The 23,217-nt window shown below is 38.9% G+C and overlaps 1 protein-coding gene across 2 annotated transcripts in view; it reads right to left on the bottom strand.

The window, feature by feature from the left end:
- The window catches only part of CUBN (cubilin), a 259,434-nt gene that overhangs the window by 49,757 nt on the left and 186,460 nt on the right, over positions 1–23,217 (bottom strand). For both annotated transcript variants that reach the window (XM_086334167.1, XM_086334168.1), the window contains 10 exons: positions 22,024–22,195; positions 20,755–20,961; positions 19,954–20,103; positions 18,750–18,871; positions 17,956–18,181; positions 16,074–16,261; positions 12,530–12,686; positions 10,749–10,898; positions 4,125–4,325; positions 1,602–1,731 (listed from right to left, as the gene is read on the bottom strand). In XM_086334167.1, the coding sequence (XP_086190293.1) occupies positions 1,602–1,731; positions 4,125–4,325; positions 10,749–10,898; positions 12,530–12,686; positions 16,074–16,261; positions 17,956–18,181; positions 18,750–18,871; positions 19,954–20,103; positions 20,755–20,961; positions 22,024–22,195 (1,703 nt within the window). The remainder of the gene's footprint in view (positions 1–1,601; positions 1,732–4,124; positions 4,326–10,748; positions 10,899–12,529; positions 12,687–16,073; positions 16,262–17,955; positions 18,182–18,749; positions 18,872–19,953; positions 20,104–20,754; positions 20,962–22,023; positions 22,196–23,217) is intronic.

Raw genomic sequence — 23,217 nt, 5'->3', positions numbered from 1 at the left:
ATACATTTATTTTCCACAACATGAATCCATGAACAAAGATAAAAACCTGAATTTCCAGGAGGGATTCAAAGCTTTTTCGGGTTTGTATCATTTTCCCATGACAGCACAGAAAGTATCTGGAAAAACCCGTTAACCCAGAAAACCTCATGAAGCTGGCCTATTTTGAGAGCCTTGAAAAATCTGTTTTACTACAGTCTACAACTTCTGCGGTACCTAAGAAAGTATCTGTTTCACAGAATATAGTTTCTTAGAAAGAATACAATAAATAGTTTTTCAGACATACTGCTCTGACCTTTGACTATGGTGAGCCCCAGGGCCTATATATATATTATAGCATATACTATAATCCTACACATGTGAGAATCAAATATTGGGGCATGATGGCAAATGACAAGAACTATCCCTTAAGCTTCCATTCTTAGCAGGTGATCCCTTCACAGACCTCTTGCTCCTGGCCATCCGGCAGTTGTTGTTTATGCTTTTGTTCTGAGGACTTAGAGGATTTTTGGCTTTGGGCCATGGCGTCCTTAAACAGTCTCTGGTGGGAGCTGCAGTGTTCTTCAGGATCCAGCCTGTAGCCCCTCCCCTGATAAGACCCATCTTACAGTCCAAGGACCCATTTGATATGTGAGTCTCTGGAGGTAAACTGCAGAGAGTTTATGACTTGGGGGAGAGAATGTGATCATAGTCATATAGGAGGAACAGAGGTAGGAGGAGTCCTAGCCCATTAAGCGTCTATAAAAAATTCTATATTGCCATAAACTACAGCAACTTTCAGAGTTTTCCACCACATGCTATATATCACTGAAACACAGGAGTTAGAAATATATTATCTTGGATGACAACAATTGTGAACTTTATCACTTGGAGAACTGCAGGTTACTTTCCTTTAATCAGTCTTGTTGGAAGTAGGCAGGATCAGGGGAGAATTTACTGATGATATAAGATACCTTGTTGAGCACCAGTTTAGAAATATTCTGAAACAGGAATAAAATGAATTTCTTAAGTAGTTAGAAAATTTACCTTTTGAGAGAGCATATGGAAGGATAAAGGACATGTTTTGGGGAGGAAATCTGATAAGGATTTTTTTGACTTTTCATGTAATAGTGTATCACTTTGGAAAAGTTATGTGATACTCCTGAGCTTCAGTTTTCTCTTCAGTACAGTGAGATTAATAATATATACCTCATATGATTGTATGAAGAACTAAATAAGAGAATGGTGCAAGTGGTCATTAAAGTTCTTCAAGTATTATATGTCTCCAAAATGAAAATTGCTTTCTCTTGCCCTCCCCACACCCTTTGAGATAGGCTTATAACATTACACCCCATTGTATAAACTCCTTTAAAACTGTTGGAAAACTCCAACAATTGTTTGAGCTGGTGGAGTGCCTGTTTTTCCCTGCATGACCACTGGCTTGTGTGGAGGGTAGGGAGGCCATGTCCTAGGCTACCAGGACCACACCACAGACTCGCTTTCTCTTCCTCCAGATTCTCATACGTACCTCTGATGAGCATCAGTAGTCTGCATCATTAAAGGAATATCTTTTCTGTAAACAGAGCTGAAACAGTTTTCTCAAGAAAGTAATGCGTCTTACGTACTTGAGCTGGATGACTCTGTTGCTTCTGACAGTGATGGTGTAAAGACAGTGCACGTCGTCAGGGTAGTTGGAGTAGGTATACAAAGGACTCTTGATGACTCCAGTGGAGAGATTGAACACACCACCGCAGGCTGGGATAGAAGTGGGGGATATGCAGAGAATGATTATGACTCGAAGCAGAGGAAAGTCATTGTCAGACATTCTTTACTATGTTACCACCAAGAGAGAAGACAATCATTTGTCTCAGAGCAATATAAACCTCCCTTTATTGGGTTTACAAATAATTCATGCTTTCCCACTGCCATGGAGGGAAGAAACAGTAAGAAGCAGGGAAGAATGTTTCAAGGCACCTCTTGGAATGGAATAAATCTGAGCCCAAAATAATGGCCAGTGTGAAGGTAATGAGAGAGAATGTTCCGTGTGTTGGAATAGAACCGTCCTTCTTTTACACTGAAGTGACAGATGCAAAGAGATGACAGTGATGGCTGGAAGTTTAGAAAAGGTGTGCTGAATGCAAGGCGCATCGTGGGCTTATGAACCCAGGAAGGACTGTGATCTAAACATCTTAAATAATATAGATTGGAGTCTCCTATGTCCATGATAGAGTATTACAAGGTGATGTTCCAGAAATCACTTTTGGAATAATGGAGCTAAGTTTCCTTTTTGGGCTCACATGCATAACTCTTGGGTCCTGTGTATTTCTAGCTAGTCCTGAGACTGGTAAGGACCATATTTACACAAGTTTTACTGAAGAAACAAGGCCTATCCCTTGCCCTGAGGCCAGCAATTAATAGCCCACAACCCTTAGTTATTCCTACTAGGCAATAAAACAACAGCTGTAAAAATGGAATGAAATTCCATTGTAAAAAAACATAGAATTTTTATTTGTTTGACCTTGCATGTAAGAAGGATGAACTTGTATTACCCAGTGATGGAAAGTTCCCTATTCTCACTGCAGCAAGAAAGGTTTATATTTATTATATATTGTGATTCTAAAATTATAGTAAGGTTACTATACTCTGATGATATATTGTCAACGGATGTGTTCCATTTACTTCTGTTAGAAATGATAACCAAATAGTGGCTCCCATTTAAGGTTATAAAGGTTATTTATTTATTTGTCTGTTTGTTTATTTTGTCTTAGCTGAGTCCACCTTGCAGAGAAAGCTATCCTCTATGCCCATAAGAATTCACGTGCTGAGACCTCTTGGTACATCTGCAGTGGGTTAAATGTTAGATTTGTGTAGCCATTATTCTATTTCATCTTGTACACAATTATATGGTCTCTGAAAACTATGCCTAAATAACTCCTAAATTTGTCCATTGTCAGGATCTGAAATTTCAATATCAATAACCCTCTTTAAAGGAGACTCTCAGAATAGATAACATGAACCCTTTACACAGTGTTTTAGGAAAATGAGGGATTGAAGACTAAAAGAATATAAAGCAGGGAGGAAACTCTCCATAACACTAGCTGAAGCAAAAGAATAAAACAAACCACCCCTTATCCTTACTCAGCAGACAGCTGGGGGAAGGAATGTTCATGGCTCTATTCTGTTTGTGCCAACAGAACCCCAGAGCCACACAAAATCATACATTACAAATGGAGTCAGGACTTGGGTGGCAGCTAATGTGGACACATTGTGAAGGCCTTCTTCATGAGTAAATAAACATTTTCAGTCTCCTCTGTGGATGGAAACAATAATTTTTTTTTTAAAGAAAATGATTTGACTTTCTACCTTTAGCAACGGGTTTCGTCAAGTAAAGATCAAACAAACATTCTGCAAGATCTTTTTCTGGCCCATGTCATTATTGGAGTTGGGATGAGATGGGGGAAAAAATTTGCTGTTAGCAAACCAACGAAGTTTATTGCAGGAGAGGAACAGACCATTCAAAACAGGGAAGTGGAGTCTTATGATTTTCAAACAAACATTGATCAAGCTGTCTACCAAAATCTGAAAAGATCTTGGTAGCTACAAAGATCTTTGTCCAATCTGTGACTTCTCATCTTGCCTTTGATATAGAGAAGTTGCAAATTATCACATAGTTGAATACATCAACCTTTTTGTTTACTTGTGCTTTTTACATATTGCTAAAAAAAAAAAAAAGAAAAAAGAAAAAAAAAAACTCTTTCCTTCCAGGAGACTATAAAAACATCCCTTACATTTTTTCTTAATTTATAAAGCATTGCCTTTCACCAGAGTTAAAGTCAAACAAGTTACTTTATGCTACATACAAACAACTAAAGGTGGCTATTCATTCTAAATAAAAATGATCAAAACTGAATCTCTATCTTCCATTTGGTTTTCAAAGAGTAGTTCTGTCAAAGTTTATGAAAAAGGGCCTCCCCATTTTAAAAAGGAAAATACCTAAGTATTTTTAGACCATGTATCTAATTAATAACGTTTTCCCTTAAAGTCTCTGAATCTTCAAGTTGGTCATGTATGAATCACAATTAAATCTCCTGTGGAAATTGCTCAAGAAAGAAAAGAAAATTCCAAACTACATCATTACAGTCACTCACAAGTTATCCTATAGGAAAACTTGAATCCCAAGTCCGTGGTGTGTGCGTTTGAGTAGAAGTTAAGCAGCACTGGACCAGAGGTAGTGAGAGGGGACAGGCTGTCCTCCCCACACAGGGTCGCTAAAGGCGTGGAAGACAAGCTGTAACCCCTGATGATGTGCACGCCGTCATTGACACAGCTTCCCGTTACTGCGGAGTGAGCTGTTCAGGGCAGGGAACAACCAGAAGCAACATAAATAATAATCGGAAGCAATGTAAACGATCACACAAAAATGTGAGGAAGATTCATGCAATTTACACAGAAATTAAAATCAACAATCATTTTGATAAGTCACTATTTAACTCAGTTTCCTGAAGGTTACTTTCACCCTAGTTACCAAGTAAGCACAGGTATGAGGAAACAGGTAGACCTTCACAAGAGGTAAATCCTATTTTGAAACAATCCAGAATTTTCTTTCTTATAAAATGACTCTTTAATTCCATGATTATAAATAGGAGACAATTTTGCCTTCTGATTGACATCTGGAAATATCTGAAGGCATTTTTTTTTTTGCTGTCATGTTGGGGTGTGCCACTGGCATGGTGGGGGTAGATGGATACTGCTAAATATGCTATAAGGCTCAGGGAAGCCACCCAGGCCCCCTGCCCTCCCACCACAAGAATGACTCCACCCCAAATGCTAAAGTGCTGCTAGTGAGAAACTTGGCTGTACCAGCGAAGTTTATACATAGATAAGGGACTTCTACCATGAACAGTGGAATAGAAATGCTTGTAACTGGGCACAAATCTATGTCAGTAGAGCTCTGCGTATCACCTCACTGCATTAGATCAAAATATCACTGATTCTTCAATGGGAAGACACTTGGTGACAAAACCATAAGAAGATAATGATATTAAACACTTTTCCATAATCATCAGATCAGATCAGTCGCTCAGTCGTGTCCGATTCTGAGACCCCATGAATCGCAGCACGCCAGGCCTCCCTGTCCATCACCAACTCCCGGAGTTCACTCAGACTCACATCCATTGAGTCAGTGATGCCATCCAGCCATCTCATCCTCTGTCGTCCCCTTCTCCTCTTGCCCCCAATCCCTCCCAGCATCAGAGTCTTTTCCAATGAGTCAACTCTTCGCATGAGGTGGCCAAAGTACTGGAGTTTCAGCTTTAGCATCATTCCTTCCAAAGAAATCCCAGGGCTGATCTCCTTCAGAATGGACTGGTTGGATCTCCTTGAAGTCCATAGTCATAGGGGAACCAACTGAATATATTATCAAAATATATGCAAAATTCCCAAGTGGAATATAGTTAAATGCAACTAGATGATTGTCTTTGAGGGAGAGAAAAGAACTTAGTCAAGGTTTAAAAAATGTTCTTTAAGGAGCAAGATGTATTTCAAAGTTGAGTTAATGGCCAGGTGGTAGCATTCAATCAGACATGTGAAAACTTGTCAGGAAAAGTAGTTCCCTGAAATGGAATGACACTGTTTACATGGACAAGAGCTCATGTCATGGGACAAGGCACTACAACCACTCTGAATTTGATCTTCAGTCTGTGACTTTATGAATATTTAGTATTGAAATCTTTGAGTATAAAATCATCCTCCATGATTTGTTTTTATGTCTATTTTCCATCCTCCTGAAAAACTGTAAAGCACATGTATTATTTGAAATGGGTAAAGCTCTGTCTAGTGTCTTGAAATACAACTTTTATCACATTATTCTGGGTTTCATTACAGAGAGCCATGTTCAATTCTGGATTTCATCATGATTCCATGAACTTGGAGAGAACTGAAAGGAAGCCAAGGATGAGTAATTCGGCAAATAATAGAAACTTGTGGAATTTAGATGCAGACTTCGATTTTCTTTCAGAGTCATGGAGAGGCAGAGATTTAAGAGAGGACTAGAAATAGTGGGAAATCCTTTTTGTTGAAATAGTATAATATTATAGGTATGTTAAAGTCTTCCCAGTTAAATAGCAGAGGGCTCTCGGGAGAGGGATGTGAATTGGGGGCAGCTCTGAGTAGCTTCAGGCTGGACTCCTCAGTGGAGGACGATCCCCTGGGAAGGAGAAGCAGGTCCCGGTACAGAGATCAGCTTGGCTGAGTGTGGTCAAGGTCTTGTCAGGCAGTCAAGCAAGGGACCTCACACAACTATACTGTCTCTGCTGGAGCTTGACCAATCTGCATAAAACATCAACAGGAACTATTTCAGAAGAACCATTGCTCAATGCTTTCTAAAGTAGTGAATTGTGAAATGGGCCTACTTTTTGATTTCTTGAGAAACAATTGTGGAAGCAAAGAAGTGGTAAGTAGCTGCATAATGCCACTTAAAAAAATTAGTTTAAACGGAGGAGAAATGTGAACTAAGGTGGACGAAAGTTAATTATCCTGCTTCTTGGTGGGAAAAATGGGCAAAAGGAAAAAAAATCTGAAACCAAATTTTCTCTTATTTTTCCTTTTGGCTTTCTATTATGCATAGCTTGTAAACCAGAACTTATAAGTTAATGAAGGAAAATTAAGGCAAATATTACATAGGATTTGCCAACTGGCTGCTCTGGAAGTCTAGCTCTGTTACTTGTGGGACCTTTGAGACCATCTCTGGAAGACAGAAAGCAGAAAACCCCATTTTCTGTGTCAAGGGACTACTCTCTATTCAGTTCTTATCAAGAGATACTCTGGATCAGAGAAAAACTGAGTTTAAAATTTGCCTAGTAATTTTAATGATAGAGAAACCAAGACACAGAAGGCAAAGGTTTGCCTTAGGTTACCTCATCTGTGAAGTGTTTTTTTTCTTCTATAAAGTTAAAAAAAGAAAAAAGGCCTATAATCCTCCTGGCACCTTGGAGGCATCTGCTTGGCCATGGGAATAATGAGAACAGAAAAACATACTTTTAGACTGTTCAATATTTGGGAAAGTAAAATGAGTACTTGATGACACCTGATTCCAAAATAAGTGTAAACATTAGAGGTTTCTCTCTCATACTTTCTCATATTTTGTCTGTTTTTGCTGTTTTCTTTTTGACCAAAGTAACATTTTGAATTTGTCAAATCTCTATTTTTATTTCACAGTTTTGGAAGGCACTGTTAAGAATACCCATTTTAGTCTTGAGGTAACTTTAAAAGTCTTCTAAGAGCTCAAATAGAAATTTCTTCTATGACTTTTGACTTCCCTAAAATTTTTATAGTTCAGTAGTGATTGTATAGAAAAGTATGTGGTTCATAGAATGACTAGTATTGGAAATGTAATAATAAGGAGAAAGAGAAACCTAGGCCAACATAAAATACCATAACATGCTTTCAGAGCAACTCAGTTTAGTAGAAAGTAGGTCAGTGAACATTTGTAACCTCTCTGTAGGAAAAGCTTCAAAAAGCCCTCAACTAGCCTGAAAGGTAAAATCTTTCCTAACCAGTTGTCAGTGTTTAGTAGACAGCGTATGGACAAGGGTGTTTCCCTGTAGTATTTCATAGCCTGGAATAGATCATTTTTTCCTTGACAAATTCAACTTTTGTGTCAATCCACCACCAAAAAAAAAGCAGAAATAGAATGTTCATCTCCACCCAGTCAACACAGGCTCTGCTGGCTGCTTGGACTCAGAAATACTTTGGACAGAATCTTTCAGAAACAGTTCTATGGCCTCTAGCAGCTAGGAAGACAGATGCTCCTATAGACAGGCTCTGATTTTCCTTGAGAGCAATTCTCTCTCTGTTTTACCACAATACACTGCACATGAATTCTTGAGGCTCATTTAGAAGTGGGTGGAAGGTTATTTTTACTGTAGCTAATGGATCTCTAACTTGCTGATGGTATTCAATGAACTATGGTATGGATATGATTAATGATAAGAATCTAATTACAAAATAAATCTGATTAATGTTGCCCTTTTGGGGAATCATCATGATTCATTTAATCTAAGCCAGAAAATGACTCACTAAGCAGTTTGGAAATGCTGAGTACGTGTAACACTAGAAATGTCACAAGACATGATCATAAGGATATGATCTTATACAAAGTAATCTTTTCAACTGGGCAATTCTGAGCAAATCCATCAGTAAAGAAGAAATCACTGAATCTGGAAAAACCAAATATCTGTTCGCAGGTGACTCACATTAAGGTGTGTCTGGAGATCCTGACTGGTGGCACCAAAAAGAACAAAACAACGGCCACTCTGGGACTTCCCTGGTGGTCCAGTGGTTAAGACCCTGAGCTCCTAACACAGGGGGCCCAGATTCTATCCCTGGTTGGGGAACTAGATTCTGCATGCTGCAGCTAAGACCCAGTGCAGCCACATAAATAAATTGAAATAATAAATATTTTTTAAATGGCCACTCTGATGAATTATCATTCACAAGATATGTTTCTACAGGCACAATCTGACTTTCACAAGTACTATTTTATATTTTTGCAAAAATTACAGTGATTACCAGAAAGATTAAGTAGTTTGTATAAAGTCATGTCATTAGCAAGTGGCCATTCTGGCATTGAAACCCATCCTAAAATATTAAAATACCCCCCATCCCAGGTCAGGTAGTCCACAGTAAGCTCAGCCCTTTACCCTACCTGGTCAACTAAACTCAGGGAGTTACTGTTCACCCTAAATACAGGTTGCCTTCTAATCATACACATACCATTGGTTTTGGCAGTGCTGTGTGTGGCTATTTTACACAGTATATTTGACAGCATCATCTTTTTTTAGTCTAAATTACACCGCCTATGACATTCTCGTGTTTATGGAATTTAATGAGAACAAATGCATATATAGGTGCACAATCCAAGCCACATGTTTCTGCCCATCCTATTAAAATAACTTTGTCTCAATCAGAAAAATAATAGAAAAGATATAATGTATGGTGATGAATTTAATTAGATTTATCATGGGTGTTCTTTGGAAAGAATGATGCTAAAGCTGAAACTCCAGTACTTTGGCCACCTCATGCAAAAAGTTGACTCATTGGAAAAGACTCTGATGCTGGGAGGGATTGGAGGCAGGAGGAGAAGGGGACGACAGAGGATGAGATGGCTGGTTGGCATCACCGACTCGATGGACGTGAGTCTGCGTGACCTCCGGGAGTTGGTGATGGACAGGGAGGCCTGGCGTGCTGCGATTCATGGGGTTGCAAAGAGTCAGACACGACTGAGTGACTGAACTGAACTGAACTGATCATGGTGATCATTTTGAAATATATATAAATATTAAACCATTACACTGTACACCTGAAACCAATATAATGTTACATGTTATACTTCAATTTTTTAAAAAGTTTTTGATAGTTTTTAACTCATAAAAAAAAACAGAAAGGTATAAAGAAGGAAATAAATATCACCTATCAATCTATGACACCATAGTAACAACTTTTAAAGTACTGCTTAATAGCCTTACAGATTTTATTCCTACACTTCATTTTAAATTAAAAAATTGGATTTTTATATAAACTGCTTTACCTTCCCCTAATATGAATACTTTATAAATCATGAACATCTTTTTATATTACTGGAATTTTGTGCTAGGAAATGCTGGGAAGATTCTATCTTACTTCTTAGTCCATTTTTACAGTGACAGACATCAATGCATACTTGGCATTTTCCAGCAAACACTTGTCAGAAACTACAATATATAGAGCTATAGGAAAACAAGGTCATAGAGAAAGGATCCAGTGAGAGAGGCTTCATGTAATTTATCAACATATGAGTACTGATATGTCATTTTTATTTTTATGAGATATGAATTTTCTGGAGGCTGAATATTGTAGAACATTTTGCCAGATTTAACTTTACATGCCACGGGAGACCAACCCAAACAGAAGCAAATTTTGGTTGGACAGATGAAGCTTGGCAAATGTACAAATTAATTGTGATTTAGAAATGAAAAGTTAATTTGTAAAAAATATTAAGATGACTGAGTGGTTGAAGGTGCCCATCTTTTCTCTGTGGTGTGACACCACCCAATTAAATATCAAGTTGTATCATGTAGTCAGAACCCAACTCAAACCACAGCTCCACTGGCCCCTTTGCCAACAGTCAGGAGTAAGCCCAAAGGGGTGCTATGGTTAGCAATTTCCCAATCCCTGTGGAACTGATGAGGATGAAAAAGGAGAGGAAAGGGTATCTCACAGTTATATTTCATGAAACTAGATCACAGATCTTTATTAATGTCAATAATTCATTCACTCAACATTTACGGAGTACCTATTGATACTCTGACTCAGTGGTGAAGTTTCTCTTGCTAGTTAGTTCATTGTGTGTGTGTGTGTGTGTGTGTGTGTGCGCACATGTGTATGACTGTGTGTAGGTACATGTACCTGTGTGGAATAAATGCAAATGAATAAATTAGAAACCATGATTAACATGTAATAGATTTCAGACTTACTTTCTTTAGGCCATTTACGTGATGATGCTTGTGTTCTTAAAGCTCTTGCATTATTATTTTTTTTTAACCTCTGGATGGAATATATAGGATGATATGTATGTTCTTCAAATACTGGATGGAATTTTATTCAAGTTTACATCAACTCCACTCTCATATTTTTCATGTTTTCTTCAAATGGTGATTTTTAGACAATCTCGGTCTTTACTTATTGCTCGTTCACTTATTTAGAACCAACTGTAATTTACATAAAAATAAACTTACCTTCCAGATGGAAAGACACCAAAGTCAAGAGGATCACGGACAGGGGACTAGCCTCTATGATGTAGGTGCAGTTCATATTGTTGTCATATTGCTTTGGGTAGTTTGGAGAAACGATATAACCTGAAGGGCTCGTGAAATTTCCCCCACATCCTACATGGGAAGAAAAAGGTATTCTCAGAACATTTGTTCTCCCAGACAGTAACTCTTCATCAGTGAGGAAAGCCTCAACTTTCCTAAGCTCTCTACAGCCAGGGTCCCCAACCTCTGTGATCTACTGCCTAATGATCTGAGGTGGAGCTGATGTAATAATAATAGAAATAAAGTGCACAATTAATTTAATGCACTTTAATCATCCTGAAACCATCCCCCATGCCAATCCATGGAAAAACTGTCTTCCATGAAACTGGTCCCTGATGCCAAATAGGTTGGTGACCGCTGCTCTAAAGATATATTCTCTGAGACACTCCAAATGGAAGCAATGGTAACTAAAAGAATGGAGCTCTGATTTAAAAATAAGTATGCATGCAAAATTAGAACAATATATTTTTTAGAAAATGATGCAGAATTTTGGGCTAAGTAGAATTTTTCCATATATCCACTGCAAATCTCTCAATTTTAAGATGGTAAAGGATAACTTAGCAAAGATTGAAGAGGATTCATGTAGCTAAAGGAATAAAACGGATGAGAAGTGACCAGTGCCTGATAAATACACTGAAGTTTTTAAGTACAGTATTATATTATAGAAAAACATGTTCTTCTCATTACCATTGTAATACGGCTGTAAAAATAATACCTGCTTTATAAAATGGTTAAATTTACTAATCCCATCTCTTTAACAATTTCTCACATGATTCTCTGGTGTTAGAAATAAAGAGAACTACCTTTTTTTTTTAACCAATAAAATGACATTTATTTTTCTATAACCACTAACTAGTTAATCCACACACTCCTATCTAACATAGATAGAAAACATCAGTATTCTTTTAAGCTGTTAGTAACACACACACACACACATACACAAATACAATGAACCAAGTGAAGGCCTAAAATCAGGGCTGGGGTGCCTTTCATTAATTCCTTTACACCACCCTCTTATTCAAGTCTGGATACCTGTTCACTGTGTTATTTCCTCCAATTCCTTTCATCAAACTTTTTCCTAAACAGTGGTTTGTAAAGAGTGGCTACCTGATTTAACTCAGTCAATAATCATATGCACCACTGTGTCTCAGTCTTGAAAACTCCACGCCTCATTATTCTACCTGGTAGGAGTAGCCACCAGAGAAGGAAGAGACAATCCTTAAGAAGGTGACTGTCAAGGTTGACTGAGCATGAGAATCATCTGGGTGAGAAACTAAAACATGTAAGTCCCTGGCCAGGGAAATTATGAATTCAGACAAACTTGGGGTGAAGCCCGTGTTTTTACAGCCCCAGCTGAGTCCCATGCAGACAGCTAAGTGCTGTGAGCCAGGAGTGCTGATTGGCTACTAATGACAGCCTCCTGGACTTTGCTCAATTCCTGCCCCCCTGCGGATTTCAGGGTCCATTTTGGACATTCGCGAGTGGCACTCAAGCCTTCTACATCATTTCTCTAGTGAGCTACGGTTGAATTCGGTTCCATTCTCACTGAATTGGAAGGAAGGGTGCACTCTCGGGATCAGGTGATTGATTCACTCAAGCCCTTCCCCAGGGTCCTAAGCAACCGTGGAGCAGACCCTCACCTTCCCAGGTCTGCCCATGGCAGCCACGCCCTTTCAAGGACCCCCTCGTTCTGTACTACTTACGGCTCACGAAGGAAGCAGAGAAGCCCTGAGCCGGGGCCTCCTGAGACTGGAACACGGCCGTGAAGACGTTTCTGGGCGTGGTGATGGGCCTCGGGGCCACGTTCCCGCAGCTCGTGGCTAACAGGGTCTGGCTGGACTCCTGAGTGTCCCCCCACACCTAACAGAGCCAGAAACAGGACTTAATGCCCCAGGCTTTCCCTAGTCAATGGTTAAATGTGCCCAGGCTGGAACACGACGGGCACTCAGATGTATAGAGACTGAAACATAATGGTAAATAAAACAAATGCATATCTGCAGTATTTTCTTTTGTGAACCATTAAAGCTTTTTTTTTTTTTTTTAATAGCACAGCCCATTCTTGACTCTTCCAAGGAGACTGTGCTCATTTTTGTGTAGCTAGGCCATTTCCTCTTGCATACTTCTAGTTGACCTGATTTAGCTGAACTTGCCCAATGCCCAACTAAGGATTACCTAGCCCAAGAAGGCAAGAAGGGCATTGGGCTTGGATTGGTCTTACTTGACTACTCAACATTTCCTTCACATTGAATCACTCATTCTAAACTTATCACTTGCAGGAATGTTCCTTGAACAGAGCCATAACACATCAAGCCGTTATAGACATTTCTATTAGCAAATTGGCCCAGAGGAAGAAGTGTGAGGGAGACCAAATGCAGAGCACAGATTTACTATCAGCTCTTCAAGGTCATATCATTTCAAGTGAGTTTCAAACACTGCATATCCTGCTGTTAGTCAGCTTACTGAAGTCAGATTATATTTGCCATGTATGAGATATGGGAGGTGCATGGGGCTGGAACTACTGAGAACAAGAGTGAGGATATTCTGCCAAATATCTAAGATCAAAATAAGCATTAGGAAAGAAATGTACACCCACATTTTTCCTAACATCCCCTTTATGTCCTCCCACTCCCTGCCCTTAACTATCCAGGGAAACACTATACAGAAGTTTTCTACCCACCTTCTGTACCGTATGTATTTTTAACTCTGTGAAATTATAAACATGATTTACTGAGAGATCTGCATATACTCTTTTACAAACATCACTGAAAAGGAAAAATGATCAGAGCTAAAACTTTTATGAAAGCATCTCAACTTTTTCAATAAGGAACTTCAAGAATCCTCAAAGGTGTATGCTTTCCTGAAGTCATTAATTATGGATCTGACATCTCTACCTTTTGGCCCAGAACATAAGTGTTATCATGATAATAATGGTAAGGAGTTATTAAATATTCATTGCTGCTGTGTCAGTCAAGATCTCATTTCATTGCCTCTATGACCTAGAACTCTTAAATATTAGATCTACAAAATGTTACAAAACTGGCAGAAATTTTCTGACTTTTCTTAAGGTTTGTACAATTCAGCCTGGCTGCATGTGATATTTTATCACTCAAGTGATTTTTTAAAAAAATTATGTTTATTGAGTACCTGCAGATTCACATGCAGTTGTAAGACATAGAGGAATCCCTGGCACACATTTCCCAGTTTCCTCTAATACTGACATCTTGTAAAACTATAATTAATATCATAACCAGGAGGTGGACTTGATACAGTCCACCTGTCTTTCTCAATTTCCCAGTGTCACTTGTATTCACACATTCAACAAATGTGTGTGTGCACATTTGGTTATACACCAGTTTAGACAGTAAGTCCCCTACACACGAACCTTCAAGTTGTGAACTTTTAAAGAGCGAATGTGTGTTCACATGTCCAATCACATAGGTCAGTTCACATGTCCAGCATACATTGTCATTTGCCTGTATCCTCTACAAGCGGTTGTGCCTTCATGTATTTTACTGTAGAGTACTATATAGAGTGTAGTAGTGCAGCATCTTTATTTCAAAGTCCAGGATGTCCAGAAGCAAGCGTAAAAGCAGTGGTGATGTAGTTGACTATTGTATTTTTCAAGGTACTGTACTGTAAGATTCAGTTCAGTTCAGTCACTCAGTCATGTCCGGCTGTTTGCAACCCCATGGACTGCAGCACACCAAGCCTCCATGTCCATCACCAGCTTCCAGAGTTTACCCAAACTCATGCCCATTGAGTCAGTGATGCCATCCAACCATCTCATCCTCTGTTGTCCCCTTCTCCTCCCACCTTCAATCTTTCGCAGCATCAGGGTCTTTTCAAATTAGTCAGCTCTTCGTACCAGGTGGCCAAGTATTGGAGCTTCCACTTCAACATCAATCCTTCCAATGAACACTCAGGACTGATCTCCTTTAGGATGGACTGTTTGGATCTCCTTGCAGTCCAAGGGACTCTCAAGAGTCTTCTCCAACACCACAGTTCAAAAGCATCAATTCTTCAGCGCTCAGCTTTCTTTATAGTCCAACTCTCACATCCATACATGACTACTGGAAAAACCATAGCCTTGACTAGATGGACCTTTGTTGTCAAAGTAATGTCTCTGCTTTAAAGATGTTTATTTTTTGTTTGTTTTTTTATGTATTATTTGTGTGAAAAGTTTTATAAACCTAATACATGACAGTACTATATAGCTGATTGTATTAGCTGGGTACCTAGGCTAACTGTTGGACCAATTAAGAAATTCTTCGGTGCTCAATTTCCTTTATGGTCCAATGAGCATCGAAGAATTGATGCTTTTGAACAGTGGTGCTGGAGAAGACTCTTGAGAGTCCCTTGGACTGCAAGGATATCAAACCAGTCCATCCTAAAAGAAATCAGTCTTGAATATTCATTGGAAGGACTGATGCTGAAGCTGAAGCTCCAATACTTGGGCCACCTGGTGCGAAGAACTGACTCACTGGAAAAGACCCTGATGCTGGGAAAGATGGAAAGCGGGAGGAGAAGGGACGACAGAGGATGAGATGGCTAGATGGCATTACTGACTCGATGGACATGAGCTTGAGTAAGCTCCAGGAGTTGGTGATGGACAGGGAAGCCTGGCGTGCTGCAGTTCATGGGGTTGTGAGAAGTCGGACATGACTGAGTGTCTGAACTGAACTGTAATGAATGAACAAATTGGACCTATAAACACACTCTTCAGATGGAACTCATTCATACATAGGGGACTTACTGTACCATCACCTTCAAGATACTGAGCAGCTCCAACTCCAAGGCTCCCCAGAGCTGCCACTTCTACTCATTGAGTAGTTTTTATATTCCAAGTATTGAGTACTATATATGTTATTGTATCATATCACCTCTAATGCTAAAAACATTCCTACTAAAGTAGGAGTTATTCTCTTCATTTTACAGTTGAGTGATTTAAAACCCAGATGTTTACTTGGCTCAGAGAGGAACATGCAGGCGGTAAATGCAAGGGAGGTGGAGTCCAGGCCAATGTTCTTTCCACTAAAAGGTGTACAGGCCCTCAGAGACAGAACATATAAGATCCAAAAAAGCACTTTTTTAAACTCCCAGTGGTTGAGGTTTCTCACTTTTTCATTCAAGAAATCCAAGCAGTGAAATTGTCCTTCTCCTACTTTGAGAGCAATGAGTCATTTCTAATCTAAATGTTTACGTTCCTGAAACCAGCTTGGCTCCCATTAAATACACAAGCACACTGACCTTCACAAAGCTGTTCTGACACTGTCCATCCCCACTGGGGATGAGGAAGTTGTTGTCAAAGCTGATCTCCAAGTGTTTACTTTGGTGTGTAATGACTGTCCAGGAACATCTGCTGTTCTCGGGAAAATTCTGAGGCCAGTGAGGGGATCTGATTGTACCATTGTTCAAATGAAGTACTCCACCACAGCCTGAAAAATTGTCATGGAAATAGTCATCACCTTGTGAAGAATGTAACAATTTTGGTAAACCCAAGGCTTCTGGAGAAGACACATTTCTAAATGAGATGTCAGGGCATCTCTCCTTACATATGAGTCTCTGACCCTCGGGGCAGGTCCACAGCAAGGACTGTCAGCAAATGTAAGGTCAGTGAAGTCACAGGAACCTTCAGTTGTTACTGTTTGGTTACCCCTGTACTGAACTCACCTGATCCCATTAGTCCATGCCAAAAAGATAATAGACTTCCACTCTGTCATCAAACAAGAGCAATAATTTTTACTCCCCTTGAGGCTCTGGTGGATTAATATTTGTGGCCCAACAATCTCAAGCTTTGTTTTTTACTGCCACAAACACATGAGAGTGCAAGTCTATACTTATTTGCAATTTTACTCTAACATACATATGTAACATGTAATTTTAATCTAACTTAAACAGGACAAAACGATTTTGAGGAGGGGAAAACTTTTCATTAAGCAACCTGGTTCATTCACACTGAAATGCCAATGGATGAAAATTACATTACAGGGATTAAAAGAAAGAAAAACCTAGAATTATTTTGTAATATTTAAAATATGTTCTTAAGAGACAACAAAAGAAAAATATGTGAACTTTAAACAAAATGAAGTTAGAGTTTTCTTTGTATCTTTTGCTTTTAAACCCTAGGGAAACTAGGGGTTCGTCTCAAACACCCTTCCGAGTCCAACAGCAACCAGTGGGTTACTGAGGGACAGTTTGAATCAAAGCTCTTTTCCACAAAGAGCTTCCTAATCACCCCCTGACTCTTCTAGAAATAACTGTCCTCTTTGATATTCCAAGGCTATGATGGGATCCTAACAAAAGTATCCAATGCAAATCTTACATTTTCTGAGGATTTCCATGAAGTTCATAGTTTGCAGGTACAACAATTAATCCTTTGAAATCAGATCTGTTATGTTTTGCCCTGTACAGAGCATTCATTCTAAATCACAAATGTTATCTTGTCACTTTGCTGCTCAAAACTCTTCAACTAGCTCCCCATTGCTTGAGGGGTAATTCAGAAGCCAAGGCTCTTCAGGATGCAGTGGTAGTGGTTTAGTCTCTAAGTTGCGTCTGACTCGCGACCCCATAGACTGTAGCCCACAAGGCTCCTCTGTCCATGGGATTCTCCAAGCAAGAATAGTGGAGTGGGTTGCCATTTCCTTTTCCAGGAGATCTTCAGGACATGGATGACAGCTTTTCCTGACCTCAACTCACCACTCTGCATCCTGCCTCCAAGCTCAGAATACTTTAAACTAATTGTGATTCCAGCACATATTTTCTATTACTTGTGATTCCCAAGCTGTGCCATGGCCTTTTGCCTATGGAGGCAACATGGTAGAAGTATTTAAATCAAAGTTTCTGGGCTCTGCTGTCTTTACTCAAATCTCAAATCTTCTGATTATCAGCTACACGACTTGGGCAGTTTATCAACCCATTTATCCTGCTTCCACCCATGCAAGTGGAGAAAATGTAGATCGATAGTGTGTCTTCCTTAGAAGGTTGTTACATGAGATGACATGTGTAGCATAAAAATTTAGAATTGATTCTGAAAGATTAGGTACAAAATATAGACTTGTTGGATTAGTTAGTAAATTTTAAAACTACATTGATGACAAAAGACAGTAAGTGCAGACAGTATTTCTTTTACCTAAAGTCTCTGAGCTCCATGTAGCATAAAATCCACCATGTTGTATCGAATGGTCTGTATTAAAAATCACCACCAGCTGGTTGGAACCTGACTGGATCGTCCCTGGATTTAAAATTCCACAGTAGTGTCCTATGATGGGTGATCCAGGAGAACCACCGTTCCTCACAGTGACCGAGTCCCAGGCACAGTTTTCATGGGCTTCAACGTCAAAATCACTGAATGTCAGCTGCAGGAGAAAAGAGAAGAAATGAGAAAACACTCTGAGTTGTAAATGAGCCTGTCTATGTAGAGTTAGACTGAAGTTCTTCTGCATCCTTTCATTTTAATTTATATAATTTTGTATTTACATATCTTCTTTCATTCTCCTTGCCCTTCTCTACTTTTTCTTATGGAAGTTTCTCATGGAAATTTTGAGAGTGAATATTTCTCCCAGAATGGGAGTCATTAGGATCACATTCAGTCCCCTGGGCTGGGATGGCAGCTTATATTAAGAACATGAAAGCATCTCTATTCCAGATGGAGAATGGTCTTCTACAGAAAGCTTCTCCTGTGCTTGAAAAAGAATGGAATATATTTCATCCTTCATTAATTGTAAATGTGTAGATGTCAATGAATGTACTCCAATCAGAGAATTTTAGGGAGAAAATGATTTGATGGCAGATTTAAAGCCTATTCTAATCACTTGCTTATTAAAAAAAAAAAAAAAAAAAAAAAAACTCTGTCTCCACCCAGGACACAGTACTTTTATTGTAGTTTCAGAAGTATTGATATTTCACCCACTCATTAGTACTCACATTGATGGTGTAGCCTTGTGGGGCTTCCAACAGCCAAGAACAGTGGGTCAAGCTGTCATACGCAGCTGGATAGTTGGGGCTTGAGATCACTCCACTGTCACCTATCTGTATTCCACCACAGTCTGAAATTAGATTTGTAAACTTCTCAATAAGATAGGAAAAAACCCACAAAATTCTGTAAAGCCAAAGTAAATACTGCTTATAGCCACTGTACTTTATGATTTTTAAAAAGGGGCAATAAATGGATAAATAGATGAAATTAGATGAAAGCAAAGTAAAACTGAAAGTAAAAAGTAAAAAGATGGAAGATTAGAAACAAACAGAATCTTATATAGTGTTAATTAGATGGAATCACACAATGAAGGTGGGCTCAAGTTTGATACAAAGGAGAAGGAAGATGTATGAACCAAAAATGGTAAAAACTTGGATGAGCATAGAATAAATGCAATAAATGCGCCTGACAACAAATGCACTAGGGACAATGTAAAGAACACTGGCTTTCTCGAAAACACTCGGCCCATGAAAACACATGTAAGCTTGAAGAATATGACCAGTACCATAACTAAACATTTTGTCATTTGACAATAAACACACATACTGTAGTCAGCTATCAGAGTATACATTAGCACAGAAAGTTGAAGAAGTTAGAAAAAAATTTTCTAATTTACAAAAATACATTTTGAAAGCATAGTATGGTATGATGTTCCACAGAAATAGTAATGCTTCCAGATGTCTGATGCTTTTCTTTCAATCTGATGAAGAAGAACCAATTGGCAACCTGGTTGACTGAGTGGATAAGAAATCTCACTCCTTTCCCCAGTCAACTGTTTGCTTATAAGAACTGGCTATATTGTCTGCCCTGGAGAAAGTTACACGTGCCCTTGAAAAGAGCATGTATTCCACTGTTGTTGCTGGAAGTGTTCTGTAGATGTCAGGTTAAGTCGGTTGTTCAGGCCTTATATATCCTTTCTAGTTTTCTGTTTAATTGTGATGCCAATTAAAACATTATTTTGAGTTGTCTGAAAAAAAAAGAACTGGGTAGAAAGTATAAATAAAAATGTCTGATTGACATTACCAATAAAACCAACAAATAAACCTAGAAATAAATCTAACAAAATACATGTAAGATCTTTCTGGAAAATATCATTTAAAAATTTACGTATTGTTTTAGCACTAGAGTTGGAGAGCTTATCATCAGTCTTACCTGTAAAGGAATACTGTGCATGGAATCCAACATGTTCTACACGCTCATCGGTGACAAAGTGTATCCATACCTCTGGATAAGGGATAACCAAGGGCATTCTAGGTTTTGAAGATCCACAAAGTCTCCATATCAGAAGCCCATCGGCATTATCTGAGCAGAACAACGCACTGAGTGTCATTTATATAACTTACGAAAAATAATTCAACAAATTCAATCAGAATAAGTAATAATAATAAAAAAACATTTCAAGCTATTCACTGATGCACATTTAAATTCTGGTTTAGTAGCAGACATTTCACAAATCCTCTTTCTTTCTTGACTACAAAGGAAAGAGTGCCTCAAACACGGTGAAAAAGAATGGTTTTTTCGGTATGGACCTCTTTATCCTAGGCACCATGTTGCTCCAATTCATGTCTTCATAATTATTTTTTAGCATATATTTAAACAGAGACACAATTGGTAAAACCTTAAAAACCTAGGGTCTAGCTGTCAACACTGATCCATCTCATTCCGTTTATGGGCAATATTGTCCTCGGCTGGACACATGCAGAATGATGGTTTTGTCTGAACAGTGTTCTTCTGGACATTACATACATATATTACCAATGGCATGCTAGGTTTTGAAGATCCACAAAGTCTCCATATCAGAAGCCCATTGGCATTAGCTGAGCAGAACAACGCACCGAGTGTCATTTATGTAACTTTCTTTTTGACTCCCTTCATTGGGAGGTCACTGGACTCCAGGCAAAAGGAGAAAGTTGTAGATATGAATGAAAGAACGTGTTCCTTGACTGGACTCACCTACTCGGAACTCAAGGACATCTGATTGACAGTCTTGGTGAGTTTCTAGATAAAAATCCTCAAAATGAATGTAAATGGAGGAGTTGCCCTGATTGGGGTTGCTGAGCATCCACTCGCAGTTTAGGTTTCTTGAATAATTACTGACTCCGTCATAGCCAGGAGAAGTAAAGTTTCCTTTAGGGAAGCTTGTAAGGGAACCACCGCACACTGAGGAAACAGAAATTGACAAAAAACTAGTTGTCAGACTCATGCCATAGGAGAAGATACACATGTGACAGGAAAAAATAACTATAATAACCACAGCAGTCTTTTTTTTTTTTTTTTTTTTATTGCTTTGATTTGTTTTTCCAGATGAAGTCAGGGTTGTGGGCAAAGGGCTGGCTCATCACACCAACTACAGAAGTTGTTTCTGTGGGTTTAGAAAGATGCACAGAAATAAGCAATTCCTTTATTTCCCTAAAGGTGTAGATTAGGTGAGTGAGGTTTGGCTAAGTCAGTATCTTCTAATATGAGCCCACTGTTCACTAATATTTCACTTAAAGTAATATCCAAATATAATGGTGGCCCTGATGGCTTCTGATTAGGAATCCTCCACTTGACCTGAGAATTGAATTGAATAAAACAGATAATATTTAACACTGGCATTGTGATGAATTTGCTCTTTTTAAAAGGGAATGAATATTCTTTGTATCAATGAAATAAAGTTTTTTTTTTAATTCAATTCCAGTCTTCCTAAAGTTTAAAGTTCCTAGATAATAACACCAATCCAGAAAGTAATTTTAAATATCCCATATCATATGTGAACCCCATATTCACGTATGCTGGAAGTCTATATCTGGATAGATGGATGACTCAGAAGCAATACAATCTGTCTTTAGTTGCATTAGTTACCCTCTGGGAGTAAGCTACCTTCCAAGAGATCTCTGTCCTTTTCCAGAACAGAGAACTGACCAAGGGCTGTGGGCCTGGCAGTCGTCTATAATGGTGACACTGCATGGGACTCAGCTGGAAGCTCTCCTAACAGCACTTTTTTTTAACTTTTCTAATTCTCAATAGCAGTTTTCTTTCCAAAACTAGAAGCTTTTGTCTTTTGTTTTTGGGCTTTTTGGTTGGATTTTCTATCTGGTTATGTTTGTCTTTCATGGAAGATTCTAGGTGTAACCCTGATCTCTGAGGGGAACACGGATGACTCCGCTGCTGTTGGCAGCAGCTACAGGGCACTTGCCATGTGGACTGTAACACAGGTGTATTCGTAGCAGCTGCTATTACCTGCATCTTCATTGGACGTGTAGGAGGCAATGAAGCCGCCGTATGGCCTGGACCCGTCCGTGAAATAAACGACCTTCATTGTATTTCCTGAAGATTCGATTTCATTGCTGCCATTCACGCTCCTGCACAGTTTCTCCAGCTGGGGTGAGTTACTTCTAATGCCATTAAATACCTGTTGAGAAAAATAGTTTAACCTTTAGACATAGCCCATCTTACTGAGTATTTCCTAGGAGTTTATGTTCCCAGCCTAGACATGCTTCTTTCTAAGGAAACTCTGAGCTAAAATGAATTATTTCACAATATGGGCACTTGACCCAGGGTCACAAGCCACCGCATCACCCGCAGCGCATTTTGTGCCCTCAGGGTCATTGCACGAAAATGGAAGCATTGCAGTCATGCCCTCCTGCCACATAGTGACAAACAAAAAACTGCTGTGCTCTTTGCAACTGGAATCTGTGCTCAAAATGTAAAGCAGCTATGCTAACATGCTCACGTCTTAGTTCACAGAGTTCACTGGGGAGCAGTTTTTCTTAGCAATGCATCAGGACCTTTGACATCGGCAAAGAGGGTTTAAAGGTTAGTCTCTGATGAACTGAAGTATAGAAGAACTCAAATATTTTTAAATGCCTTGAAAAGTGATTTTAAAAAATCAATCTCAATATAATAGTTCTTTCCTAATTACTTATGCATTCAAAGCGTCAACTTTCTTGCAAGTTTGAACTTTTAAAAATGGATTTGAATATTGTGGACGCCAAAATATTAAACAACTCCAGTTATGCACACGGTTATGATAATTGGCAAAATATTCTTCCACTTCTGTCCAAAACCAAGTGGATATCTAGGATAGCTCAAGAAAGATCTAGAAGTAACTAAACAGTAAATGAAAGAGTGAGTGACAGTTCTGCTTTTAAAAAGGATTGGAGTGGCTTACAATTAGGAATAATGAGGCTGAATATGACATTAAGAGCTATGGAAGTGGATACTGTATTCCATACAAAAGCTGTATGCTTTTCTGTCTACTGTAACTGATCATCAAATGTAGCTCTTTGGGGGCTTCTGGTTTAAAGCGTCTTCCAGCTTGTAGGAATGGACCCAACATTTCTTATCATTTATTGAGCACAAACAGCATGCCAGACTCTACTAATAACCCCTTGGATTACCTTATCAAATTAGCAAACTAACCTCTCAGACACA

The sequence above is a fragment of the Bos grunniens genome, chromosome 13 (assembly GCF_055505025.1).
Source record: "Bos grunniens cultivar Pamir isolate PY7600 chromosome 13, Bosgru_T2T1.0, whole genome shotgun sequence".
NCBI lineage: Eukaryota > Metazoa > Chordata > Mammalia > Artiodactyla > Bovidae > Bos > Bos grunniens.
The sequence above is the reverse complement of the archived record's forward strand: the minus strand, read 5'-3'. Positions and strand labels throughout refer to the sequence as shown.